This window comes from Sceloporus occidentalis, unplaced genomic scaffold, assembly GCF_023333645.1.
Source record: "Sceloporus occidentalis isolate IW3139 unplaced genomic scaffold, rSceOcc1.0.p SCAF_4, whole genome shotgun sequence".
Classification (NCBI taxonomy): domain Eukaryota; kingdom Metazoa; phylum Chordata; class Lepidosauria; order Squamata; family Phrynosomatidae; genus Sceloporus; species Sceloporus occidentalis.
In genome coordinates this window covers 169,487,728-169,500,848 of record NW_028316984.1, presented here as the reverse complement: position 1 = coordinate 169,500,848, position 13,121 = coordinate 169,487,728, and the positions used below count along the sequence as shown (strand labels likewise).

Here is a 13,121-nt window from a genome sequence, read left to right as displayed (position 1 = left end):
GGGGATGATTAATAGGCCACCGTGACAGTTTGCCCATTATCACCTCCTTCAATTTCCTCACTGTGCCACTGTCCTGATTTAAGTTAGGCCAATATTAGCAATTCCCTGCATTCCAGCATTTCTGAGAACAGAAATTAGAGAATAAGACTATGACCCTGCCATGTTAGAGGGAAAGAGAGAGAAGAGAGCAGAAACAGGCAGCTAGACTGAATAACCAAGTGCGGTGAAAAGAGCACATGCAAAGAGAGGAGTGGGGGAGCACCTTGGGCTGCTGTTGCTCCTCTTGGACATGGTAGCAGTCACTTCTTCAGCCTTGAAAGAACAATCAGAGGGCCAAAGGAAGCTTTAAAAGTTAAGAGTTAAAATTATTTAAATAATTATTATACATTTTAAAAATTGGAAGTAGAGACAAAGGAGATAAGAGACAGAAGTTATGGGAGAAGTAAACATAAAAGCTTCTGTAGGGAAGAATGAAGGAAACTGGCAGCTGGATATAAGCTGGAAAGGAGAAGATGAATAAAAATGACAGGAAATAAGTAAGAATCCTTGGAAAGATACAGAATGTGTTGTGGATGAGTTAAAAAATGAAGTCTTCAAGCCATGGTCCCTGCACAGCCAATGCCTATACTAAAATAGAAGCAAAATTGTGGAACTCCCTGACACCCAAAAGAAAAAAAAAACTGGATACCGGCTATCTAAAGAAAATAATGCTTTGTCATAGAATGCATCATCATCCATTCCAGTTCATTATGCCAACCTGCTCCCCCTCCCATCTGCCATAATTCTGAGATTATAATTTTCAGTAGTAGGTTCAAGATTCTTTTTTCGAATATCAGTATTTGTCTATACAGTGAAGTAATAGTCACAAAGATGGGTTTAGGTGTCTATGTCTTTCAGTGTAAGAGAGAATTTTAGTATTCCTAACGATTACTTGTGTCTTCCTGCAGAATTATGAGTTGGCACTTAAATATTTCCAAAAGGCAGCAGAACAAGGATGGGTGGATGGACAGCTTCAGCTGGGCTCCATGTATTACAGTAAGTGTCCTCAGTCAGATGTTAACTATCTCCAATTTGATGCTTCTTGTTGGTGTTGTCCAGACTAAGTAAATAGGATGATTGTGACAAAGTGTGCATTAGTTCACTTTTTTTTTTTTTTTTGCATGTTTCAATCCTCCTACCCATTTTTTATCTTTTTGGGGGTTGATTTATATACTTTATTTTTAGCTGACTATGATTTGCAGCCTTAACAAGGAAGAACACCTTGTAGAACTTAATAAAAATTAGGACAAGATATATTTGAAAGCTAGGATGAGTAGTTAGGTAGCATATTGGGTCATGTGATAAAGTAAAAGGCACAACTTACCCAGAAATTTAGTAGTTCTTAGGCTCCTTCACAACTTACATATTATTTTTTTCCATAAAAATGACTAATGTTTTTTTTTTAATATACTGCAGTAATGGAGCTTTTGTGCTTTTGAATTTAAAGAGTGAATGTTGGTAGGACAATGGTGGGATCCAATTCAGTATTTTCACTGGTTAAATGTACTGCTTCATAGAATCATAGAATCATCGAGTTGTAAGAGGGCCATCCAGTCCAACCCCCTGCCATGCAGGAACTCGCAATCAAAGTATCCCCAACAGATGGCCATCCAGCCTCTGTTTAAAGACCTCTAAGGAAGGAGACTCCACTACACTCTGAGGGAGTATGTTCCACTGTTGAACAGCCCTTACTGTCAGGACGTTCCTCCTAATGTTGAGATGGAATCTCTTTTCCTGCAGCTTGCATCCATTTATAGAATCATAGAATCATTCAGTTCCATCAACAGATCCAAGAGGTAGATACCTCCCCTCCTTCTCAGCAACATATGTGCGCGCACACACTCACTCATTCACTCTCAGAATCTCTTTTTGGATGACCTTCGGAAGCATAATTTAGAAAAGTTACAGCATGGAAACCTACTGGGTGACCTTGGGCAAGTCACACTCTAGCAACTTCAGAGGAAAGCAAAGGGACCCCCCCCCCCTTTAACAAATTCTGCCAAGAAAAGCCTGTGATAAGTCCATGAGTCAGAAATGACTTGAAGGCACATAACAACGAGAACAGGGAAGACAGAGGGAGGAAATTCCATGGAATAAAGAGACTTTTCTTCATGTGCCATTGGATTCCACTCCAAGGGATACCATTTCAATCATTCCAGCTGATGTTAACCATCTGTTGTCACTTTTCTTTTTGCAGATGGAATTGGAGTCAAGAGAGACTATAAGCAAGCTTATAAGTATTTTAATATGGCTTCCCAGGGAGGCCATATTCTAGCCTTCTATAACCTGGCACAGATGCATGCCACTGGCACAGGTGTGATGCGTTCCTGTCATACTGCAGTCGAGGTAGGAGTCAGTTTGTTTTCTGCCTTTGTCTTTAATCAAGCATGAACAAAATAATTGCAGATGCAGGCAAGCGGCAGTATTTTGTACACTGTGAGTTGATATTACATTGAATTCTAATTGCTGTCCATTAAGTTTAAATGCTTTTAGTAAATGTTTAGTTCCAGTGTGTTCAATTAAATGTTTTTTACCTGTCTTAAAGGAACTTATCTGTATGAACTACTCAGATTAGTCTAATACAATGTGAAACCCTCTGAGTGACCTTGGGCAAGACACGTGCTCTCAGCTTTAGGGGATGGCAATGGCAAACCTCCTCTGAACAAATCTTGTAAAGAAACCCCCGTGATAGGGTCACATTAAGGTTTCCATAAGTTGGAAATGGCTTGAAGGGACACAACAACAACTAATATGATAAAGGCATCACTTATGTTTGGGTATTGAAGTCTATATATCTTGTGAGTTGTTTAGTAAAAAAAAGCCCACATTAAACACTTTGCTCTGGAGCTTATTATAAAGCAGTGGTAGGAATCAAGCACCCTCCACATGTTTGACTGGAGTTTTCTTTACTTACCATTGGCCATATTGCTGCCAGGAACTGCATTATTATTGTTGTTATTATTATTATTATTATTATTATTATTATTATTATATTCATTTATATCCTGCCTTTCATCCAATAATAGGACTCAAAAAAGCTAACAACATATTTAAAAATATATATTTTTAAAACAAAAAATACAGAAATATTCATGAAAATATTAATATAAGATAAAACATGTGGATTACATCACAGTTCCCACCCTGATGTAAAACACAGTGAAGAGCTCTAAGGCCAGCAAGACCTAGAAAGTATGCTCTTATAAAACAGAAGTTTTTTTAATTAAATATTTATTAATAGTTTTCAAAATACAGACAAGTATGTCTACATAAAATTCAACATAAATATAAACAGGCAAACAAACAAAGAAGAAGAGCATGATAACATATACTACCTCTCCTATCCCCCAAAACAGAGGTTTTAAAAGTAAAATGCCCTGCTGTAAATGAACATCTGACTAGTTTTTCTAATTCTTTTATCTAGTGCTTGTCACTTTTAATTCTTCCTCTCATCTTTGTTCGGTGGCTGTGTACCCAATGGTATTTTTAACAATACTGTATTGCTTTCTAAAATAACTGAAGTTTATGTCTATCCTGAATATGTGCAATATTTGGTGTGTGTATATTTTTCTCTCTGCAGCTATTTAAGAATGTCTGTGAAAGAGGACGTTGGTCTGAGAGGCTTATGGCTGCCTACAACAGTTACAAAGATGGTGATACAAATTCTGCAGTTGTTCAGTATCTTCTATTGGCAGAACAAGGCTATGAGGTTGCACAAAGCAATGCTGCCTTCATTCTTGATCAGAGTAAGTCATTAAGTGAATGCTTGTATATAATACTAGCTTGATGTATGTTAATTATCCAGGCAGCCTCATTCTTAATGGCATGGCTCTGAGAGCAAAAGAACCTGACATGAAGTAGCATGACAAGCTATTTGTATTACTTTGGAATAAAGTTATCTTCAGTCTTCAAACTGACAGTCATGACGAACAAACAAATCAGTACAATAATACAGAAATAAAATTTCAAAGCCTGTATCAAAACATGAACGGGTCAGAAAAACAAACTAAGGCTGATGCCACAAAGCAGAATCATTGCTGTTTGATGCTGCTATAACTGTCATGGCTCCATCCTATGAAATCCTGGGGTTTGTAATTTGTTGTGGCACCAGAGCTTTCTGACAGAAGATATAAATATATCATGAAACTACAAATCCCAGAATTCCATAGCATTGAGACATGCCAGTGTAAATGCAGCCTAAAACACAAATTCCTGGAAATGTTTTAGTTCTCTTTCTGATCTATATTGCTAAGTCAAATGGCCCACATTGTATAACTCCAACAGAAGTTACTGTGTTAGATCCTATTAAAAAATGGATGGATATATAAAACATGCAATAAAAATGTCTTCTTATTACCTGCACCACCCAAGTGTAAATCCAAACCAATTCCATGCACTGCTTTAAAGGTCTTCCAGAAAATAGTGTTTAGCAGGCTGAAGTGGTCACTATCTTCTCCTTCCTCATAATCTTGTTTGTTAACTCATTTATTATCTCCTGCTTTCTCCCATGAATGGGATTTCAAGCACCTGCAGTACAATCATGCACATACTCAAGATAAATAAAAGCATTAAAATTAAAAATACAATAAAAGAAAAATAGAGCTCCCATCCAATTAAAAATACTTTCAATTAAAAAGGAGGTAATTTGCCAAAGGCCTGCCTGAATACAAAGGTCTTTGTTAAAGTGTATTTGAAATTAGTAAATAGGCACCGTTTTGCATTGGTCTAGAGTAACCTGGTAGGATGTGTGAGTCAAGTTAGGTTTTCTGAGTTGTGTTTCATTGGATGCAGGTATTATTTTTCTGAATTTTTGATGTTACTTCAGTTGATGCACTGTCACGTCATTCATTTCCTACTGGAAATTTCATACTGGTATTGTAACCAGTGTGTGTTAGATTCATTACCTTGGCCAGGGATTCCCCTGAATATTATTTAGGTTACAACCCACATCGTCAGTTAAGGATTCAGGAACTGGAATTAAGATGTGAAAGTTTACAGTGGAAGCAGGGCCTCTAGCATTCAGTTAGTCCAACGTCAGTGAGAAAATTCACTGACAGTCCTTTTGCATGTGTTACTGACTCCTTCCTACTTCCTGTCTTGAGGAAGGCAAGTTGTTAAATTTTCTCTTCATAGAATTGCTTCTAGAGATATTCCAAAAAGGGGAGGGAGGTTATATTTGAGTACTATGTTTCTTTATATCCAACTGCCACGTGGAAGGGAGTGGTGGTCTTGCACACCTTGTTATGTGGATTAGACATGTGATAATCTCAGGTGACAGCACAGTGTAAAAATAAGCAATCCTGTAAAGTGTAAAGCACAAATCAACTGTGCTTCCATCTGAGATTCTTAAATGTGCAGTAGATCATGATTTGTGTGATCCAACCTATTTCCAGAATTGCTCAACCGAGTAACATAAGAATAGGTCATGTGGGGTTTTTAAAAAAAAAAATAGGGATTTAACTAACTGATGTCTCAATCCTTCCATTCCCTCTTCCCCCATGATTCTACAGAAGAGGCTAGCATAATAGAAGAGAATGAGACTTACCCTAGAGCTTTACTTCACTGGAACAGAGCAGCTTCTCAAGGTCAGTCACACTTGAACTTATCCTGTTTTCACCTTTGAAAATGCCTGGAGTGATTGGTAAATGAAGGAAAGATCACTGTTGTTGAGATGCCTTTTAATTACAGGAAATAGAGCATGGTAAACATGTTCCAAGTTATATAAATGTGTTGCTTTATGCCACATGAATCTTTTCTTTGCCCTCTCCCTGATTTTAGTACTAACTACCAGCAGGACCAAGGCAGATCTACATACTAGAAAAATAAACTATTATCAGATCTACATCAGTTGACAAAATACAGTCTTGGTCCACAACTGGTGGAGTCAGCTTAGGGGGTTGTACAAACAGCCCTGAAGGGGTGGCCTCCAGCCGCCCCTTCTTCAGCTGGATCATGGCCGTGGCAACCTCATGCTGTGGCCCCAGTCTGGCCTTTCGAGGACACAAAAAGGAGTCGCAAAAAGTGGCTCCTTTTTGTACCCTCAAAAGGGTGCCATAGCCACAGCAGCATACCTATATGGCGCTCCTTTGGCACTGCGTCATCTGGACAAAGCGTCAGAGGCATGTCATGATAAGCCACACACTGTCTGGAGCACGCACGGCATCAGGGTACCCTGGGGGGACAGAGTCAGGCGTGCGTTGTCAGAATGCTACACTCTGACTCTGCCCTCAGGCTTGCCTTTCAGGCCAGTCTGGACAAAATCTAAGTCCCAAACTTGTCATTTCTAAAGTCAGTCATTGAAGCTTCCCAAAAGATGCCATTTACAGTGCTTTTGCATAAAAGGGCTGAGACACTCATGTTTAGCCCTATACTGATGATTCATATTCTGTCAGTGGTTCAAATGAACCTGGTGCTGAAATGAAAGCTTTATGTACAATAACTTCCAGGTCTCTTCATATAGATGTGATTTTTGTTTGTTTTTTGCTGATAGGTTATACTGTTGCTAGACTGAAACTTGGTGATTACCACTTCTATGGGTTTGGCACTGAAATCGATTATGAAACAGCATTTATTCACTACCGCCTGGCAACAGAGCAACAGCACAGTGCCCAAGCTATGTTTAATCTAGGGTATATGCATGAGAAAGGGCTTGGAATCAAGCAGGTAAGCACAACTTGAGATATACTGTTATTTTTGTCAATCTGCTGTAGCATAAGCATCCATCCTGGAGGGTTGTAGGAATTTTATGCTTTCTACCATATCTGAGTAATTCTTATGAAATACATAGCTTGGGAAAAGGGGGTAATGCCTCTCACTGCTATTTGGAAATCAGCATTAGCAAGTTGGAGTTAACTGTTTGGGGCTTTATTTAAAGTATATCTTAACATGTTTGTGTTTACATTGCAGGATATACATCTTGCAAAACGCTTCTATGACATGGCAGCTGATGCTAGTCCAGATGCTCAGGTCCCTGTCTTCCTTGCACTCTGTAAACTAGGAATCATTTATGCCTTCCAGTATGTACAGGAAACTAATGTAAGTATTGCAAAGGAAAGAATGGTGTTGAATGGTGTACCTCTTTTCCTCCTCTCAAGTGAATAACTTGGATGGCTTAAAATATAAATATTATGTAGCACAATGTTAAAGTGTAAGAATACTTACCTATAGATAGAACAGTTTCTGGTAGAGTTGGGTTTTCTAGTTAATGTTGTGTGCTTAGTTTTTCTTCTTTTCCCATTACAGTTCGATTTTATATTTCTTTGTCATGCTTAGTACTTCTCATATTTCACTCCTATTCAACTAGTGCAGAGGAAGAAAACTTTACCTTTGTTCAACACTACACACCCAGTATTGTGAATTACAAAGTCTTGTAGACCCAGAGACTGTTCAGTGTGATCCAATGATTTATTACACTCATTGTCAGTTTGGGATGACTTTAACACTCAGATAGAAAAGCCCTGACCAGGGCAGGGGGTTGTAAGTCTTTTGATATACAGATACAGACTTCATTTAGCCATAATAGCTAACAGCCAGTTGTCATAATAATGGAAACAAATTAATAATTAAAAACACATTTTTAACTGGAATATTTTTAAATCATATTTTTTTACTTTAAAAATAATAGTAATAGACTTTAAAAAATAATAATGACTGCCCTTTAGCTTCTTAGATGGTCCTGCATACCTTTCTTCTTCCTGACCATATATGATCATGATTCTGCCAATCATTAAACTAGAAAAGTCAAGCTGAAAATCTGGCCTGAAACTTCACTTCCATCCAAACACCCTTCTGAGTGGTCACTTAAGATTCTTTTCTCTTGAGGAAGTACAGGAAAGAAACACTCTGTTTATAAGATAAGACAGAGGCTGCTTTTCAGGGGAGTGGGATATTTGGAGATGAGCGAGTAGAAAGTCTTGTTGCTGCCCTTTGCATTTACAATAACATTGATATAAAATTGAAATAGATGGTGTGTGTAATACCCAGTGGATGTCGATGGGAAATACAAAACAAAAACAACTCTCGAAGGTTCTCACACAGGTACCAGATTCCAGTGCAGTGAATAAGATTTAATGTTAGAATGGAATGCCCAAGTAGCTTGGATTGTTCTGCTGCGATGTTTCAGATATGCTGTTGCCTATTAGATATGCTGATCTTACTAAAGAAGATATGTTGATAGTCTGGGCTACTTCTTAAATGTCATGATTATATTGCCAATGATTTCCCTCCCATGATCTTCTTTTAAAATATGCCTTGTCTTTGTTTAGATCAAAGAGGTGTTCTCACATCTTGACATGGACCAGCTCTTGGGCCCTGAGTGGGACCTCTACCTCATGACCATCATTGCTTTGCTTCTGGGCACAATTATAGCTTACAGGCAGAGGCAACATCAGGCAATCCCAAGGCCTGCAGGGCCGCGGCCAGCTGTGCCTCCCCAGGAGCCTGCGCCAGAACATCAGGCAGCACAGTAGCAGAACCAGGGGTCTTAGTGAAGCGAACTGGATTTTCAACCTGGAACAGCTCATGTGATTTTGTGACACCAGATCAAATGGCCACATCTGCAAGAGATACACATACACACATTCTGAAAACAGTTTAGAGCTATGCCTTTTTTTCAGGGATGAGCATCTTTCTTCAAGATGGAGTTGAATGTTATTTCAGTGCCAATGGAATAACAAAGCAGCTTTTTGTGAAGCAAAAGTGTACTACTTCAAAAGTGATGCCTGCTGTATCCACATTGTTCAGTGCTCTTTTGAATTATTCCTCAATAGGTTGAACGCCCTGTGGAAGTTGCACTAAACAGAAAGGAAAATATTGTGTAACTCAGTACAAGAAAATCAGGCCCATGCTTTTCCACTAAGTAGTTTTTTAAAAGGGTGCTCATATCAAAGTGCATTCTGCATTTTGATAAACTTTGATTTACTTTCTGGCTCTCCCAATTATTTCTAAATCATTTTAATCCCTTATTTGTATGTTGCACCCTTTTGATGCTGTAACTTGGGTCTACCAGTCATAAGAAGGAGATAAAGACAATCAGTAAATATGATAAATATACTTCAGATTCTCTGTGCTCTGTAGGTATCCTTCCTATTTTGGATATAGTCTTTTCCTAATAGCAGGGATTGAGGTATGAATTGCACTATCAAAGAGAAAATTTAATTTAACAGCAACAACAAAAAACCACAATGTGTGTAAAACTCAGATATGTTTGATTAAGCCTGCCTACAACTTGCAGTGTTCTCCTGCCATCCCCCAAATACACAAGGTAACTTTTTTTAGTCTTTCTTTTCTTAATTGTTCCACAAATATGCCAAGATTAGCCAAGCAGTGGACTGGAAAAAGTACCAATTTTAATCAATTTCAGAAAACCCCTTTAATACAGTCTCATATTCATTCTCTCTCTCTCTCTCTCTCTCTCTCTCTCTCTCTCTCTCTTGCATTTGTAGCTGCTTTACTTTTCAGTTTCATCATGATGCAGTTTTAATGAGCTAGACTTAATTAAATATCATAGTGGCAGGGGATTGTGGAGCTATTTGATATGTAATCTGCATACCTCTCTAAAATACATAATCTTTTTTTAAAAAATGCACATGCAGTCTAGCGTGCATAGCACTATATTAGCATATACTAAACTGTTCTAAAGGTATTAGTTAATAACAGTCTTACCATTTAGATTATGCCAGTTTGACAGCAGAATTCCCTGTGACAGTCCTGATCTGGGTAGAGGACATGTGGTTTTTAACCTCCTTGCAGATTAGGGCTGTCCATTAGAAAGATTGTGGGGATTTCTAAAGCTGAATGTCACAAAGCAGGAACTAAGGGCTGAGTTACAGTGGAAAATGTAATTCAAAAGTTTGCCATGCTATGAAATCAACTAAAACACGTTCTAGGCAGTGACATGATTGTGGGATTCATGTTTTAACATATTGTTCTTTTTAAAATAACACAGATTAAAACTACAAGAATAGCTTTCTGAGGACTAAAAAACATGTTCCTTTCTACTACTACAGTAGCAGGAGCAGATGTCTGTTTCTATGAAGCATCATATTAGCTGCCTGTCCTCTTGAAAGCATTGTTGCTTTTGAGTCACATTCTTTAGAAGGTAGCTCTCATGTGGATCTATTAAGAAGGATACAACCTACCTTTCCACAGAGCTTTTGTTAGGTAAGCAGTTGATTTATATTTGGAGCAACAGGGGCATCTTCTAAAATGAAAGACACTATGTCTCTCAGATGTATGGATAGTGTTGAACAAGACTGCCTTGCTAGTAATTTATTCTAGAAATTCTGGGAAGGTCTTCTAGCAGCAGGACATTTTGTGGCATAACAACAGTATTGTGAAGATAGAAAATCTTGTGTGGAACCTTGGAACATTTTGCACCCAGCAAATGGATGAGATTAAAATCTCTTACCATGAATAAAAGTATCCATAATTTTGACAAAAAGAAACTGGCACAGTTGAAAGTATCTATACAGGCTGCAGTTTAGAGGAGCAATCTGCATGGTGAAACAATTATTTTTTTTACCATTTCAGTAGTTCTCACAGCCCTAGAGACAAACTTCATAATAAAACCTGCAACTATGAAAATGTTCAACTTGTTAGAAATGGTGGTTGCAAATATTTGTAATTTGTGTAAAGTACTATAGCAGAAATCCAAAAATACTTAATTTTATTGATATTTAAACAGTGACAGAATTCTTCATGTTTCATTGGAATAAAATGTCACTTCTCTGGGTCACAGTAACTACATAGTATTCATGTATTTCCAAAGTCTTTTAGCGCCAATGTTACATTTAATTGCTATTGTAGATACATGTTGCACTCCTAATTCTTTTTCATTGATGGAAGGACACGATGGTTTGTTTTCTCTGTTATCTCCATCTAAATGAAGCAACCATTGCCACATATGCAGTTAAAAACTTTGAGAAATAACCAAACCACCTGATTTCTTCCCTACCAATGGTGGAAAAAAATCAAAATAAGCAATAAGCAATTTGTTTTCTCAGATTCTGCTATTGCTGAGTCTATTTAAAGGAAATCCATTATGGATGTGACATAGTAGAATACATAGAAAAACATCAAGTTAACTCAGGGATTTAAGAACGTTGCGTAGACCTAGGTTATCTGACAAGAATTTGATATCTTTGAATACCCTCTTCTATTCTTTCTTAACCTTTTAAAATTTCTTTCAAACTAGATCTAGCATTTGTCAGTATGAAAATTGCTCGCATTCAGCTGGTACTAGGAAAATAGGCCTTGACTTGTAAGTTTTCTTGTGGGTCGTGATCTTAGTGAGTATCAACTGTGCAAGGGATGCCTTGTTAGAAGTAAAGGGAGGAACAGCTTTATAGGACCTAGTTTTAAATGTGTTAATTGACATAAATGAAACGGTTGAGTTCGGTCTGTGAATATATCCCAAAAGCAGAGGCTGTGCAATGAAAAGTTGTCTCCTTTACCACCTCCATCCCCCCGAATGAATATTTTTGTCCAGGAAGGATTAGAACATATAAAGGAACTGACTGAGAAGTTACTAAAAACCTCTCAGTTTCTAACATCTTTAAAAGTTGCTGAAGTAGGTGTTCTGAATGTGAGCAGCATGTTTCACAGAATAGGATTATATTTTGCTTTGATAAACATTGCATACCTGAATGTAAGTAGTGCTCTTCATGTTTACAGAAATTTGTCCTGAGACTTGCACATAGAGAAATAATAGTCTTTGAGTGGGGAGTTACTCAAGTCTTAAATCGCTAAACTGGGAACGAACAAGTTATTTTAAATAATAGTGGCTGTTTTGCCACAGATCTGTGTTGAGGCTTGTAGGTTCTGCCTTTGTCTTCTTGGTAGCCGTCACACATATAGCATAAATCAGATATGCACAGTGTGGTTGTGTGTGAGCGAAGATTGCACTATTGTGACTATTATCCTTGGGGGAATAAAGTAAGAGAGAGGAGCTTGCCTTTAAGAGCTAATGCTGGTGTATTAGGAAAAGTGTTTTCCACTAAATAGAAATGTACAGCACTCCAGCTAAAGGTAGCCATTTTCTTCAACGCTAGGTAACCTCATTGAAACTAATGAACCATGTTTGTGACTGATGTCTGACTTCACATGATGCTGAGTTTGGTGCAAAAATAGAACTTGCATGAAAATTCAAGCAAATTTTATTGGGTATAAAAAGTAATTAGCTCTTGTATGTGCAACAATAGGGCATCAGTGTCATGCATCTCATCCAGAGATTTTTGATGCAACTGATGTGTTCCCTTAATTTCAGTGGAACTGAGGTTGCTGTCCTGTGCACACTTGCCTGGTTCTATGTCTCTTTTGACACAGCAGGACTTACTTCTGAGTAAAAGCATTCAGGATCAGGCTGAAAGTCATGGTAATTTGAAGCTAGATTAGGGCCAGAACTTGCACCCTGATATTTCTAAAGAGGATTTAATTCCATCTAATTTGATTACAAGGATGGAAAGTCTCCCAGTTCTTTGCTATTTTAAACAGAGCATGATAAACAGAATTTTCCCAGATTTTTAAAAGGTTGGTATGATTACAGAAATGCAACTGAATATGTACAGTTGGAGAGGGCTAGTGAGAAAAGTTTTTTGTCTACTGTTAGCCCAAAATGCTAAGAGTATATAAGGAGTTTTGTACATTTTATTTTGTATTTAAAATGATGCAGTATAAAGGCTGGAAAAGTGTAATATAAATGTGTAAACAAATCCTGTTAATAGAAAGGTGTACAGATTCATTTTGTACTATATCTTGTTGAATAAATATGCCACTTTTGTGATTGGCCTGTAATGCTATATGAAAACCTGTGTTTTCTTTTTAAAGTTGAAAAAGAGAAGTGGTATTTCTGAGAAAAATAATTACTCATTTAGCTGAACTATAAATTCAGTTTGAAGTTTAACCCCTCTTTCTGTGTAACAGTGCCATTGAGTGCTTGCTTACTCAGGAATAAATAGCAAATAATTCAAGTAAATATGCGTAACATTGCATCCCTAGGATCAAACTAGACAATATTTTGAAGAGGTGTTCCTTCAAGTTATGGAAGTCATTGAATTGAATTAGCCCTTGATTTTCATCACCTA

At 37.5% G+C, this 13,121-nt stretch overlaps 1 protein-coding gene across 2 annotated transcripts in view; it reads left to right on the top strand.

Moving 5' to 3' along the window:
• SEL1L (SEL1L adaptor subunit of SYVN1 ubiquitin ligase) overlaps positions 1 to 12,844 on the top strand; it is a 41,857-nt gene extending 29,013 nt beyond the window's left edge. For both annotated transcript variants that reach the window (XM_089522339.1, XM_089522340.1), the window contains exons 15-21: positions 948 to 1,035; positions 2,237 to 2,385; positions 3,620 to 3,785; positions 5,550 to 5,624; positions 6,530 to 6,702; positions 6,946 to 7,074; positions 8,304 to 12,844. In XM_089522339.1, the coding sequence (XP_089378465.1) occupies positions 948 to 1,035; positions 2,237 to 2,385; positions 3,620 to 3,785; positions 5,550 to 5,624; positions 6,530 to 6,702; positions 6,946 to 7,074; positions 8,304 to 8,507 (984 nt within the window). In that variant the 3' untranslated portion in view covers positions 8,508 to 12,844. The remainder of the gene's footprint in view (positions 1 to 947; positions 1,036 to 2,236; positions 2,386 to 3,619; positions 3,786 to 5,549; positions 5,625 to 6,529; positions 6,703 to 6,945; positions 7,075 to 8,303) is intronic.
• Positions 12,845 to 13,121: the final 277 nt, after the last annotated feature.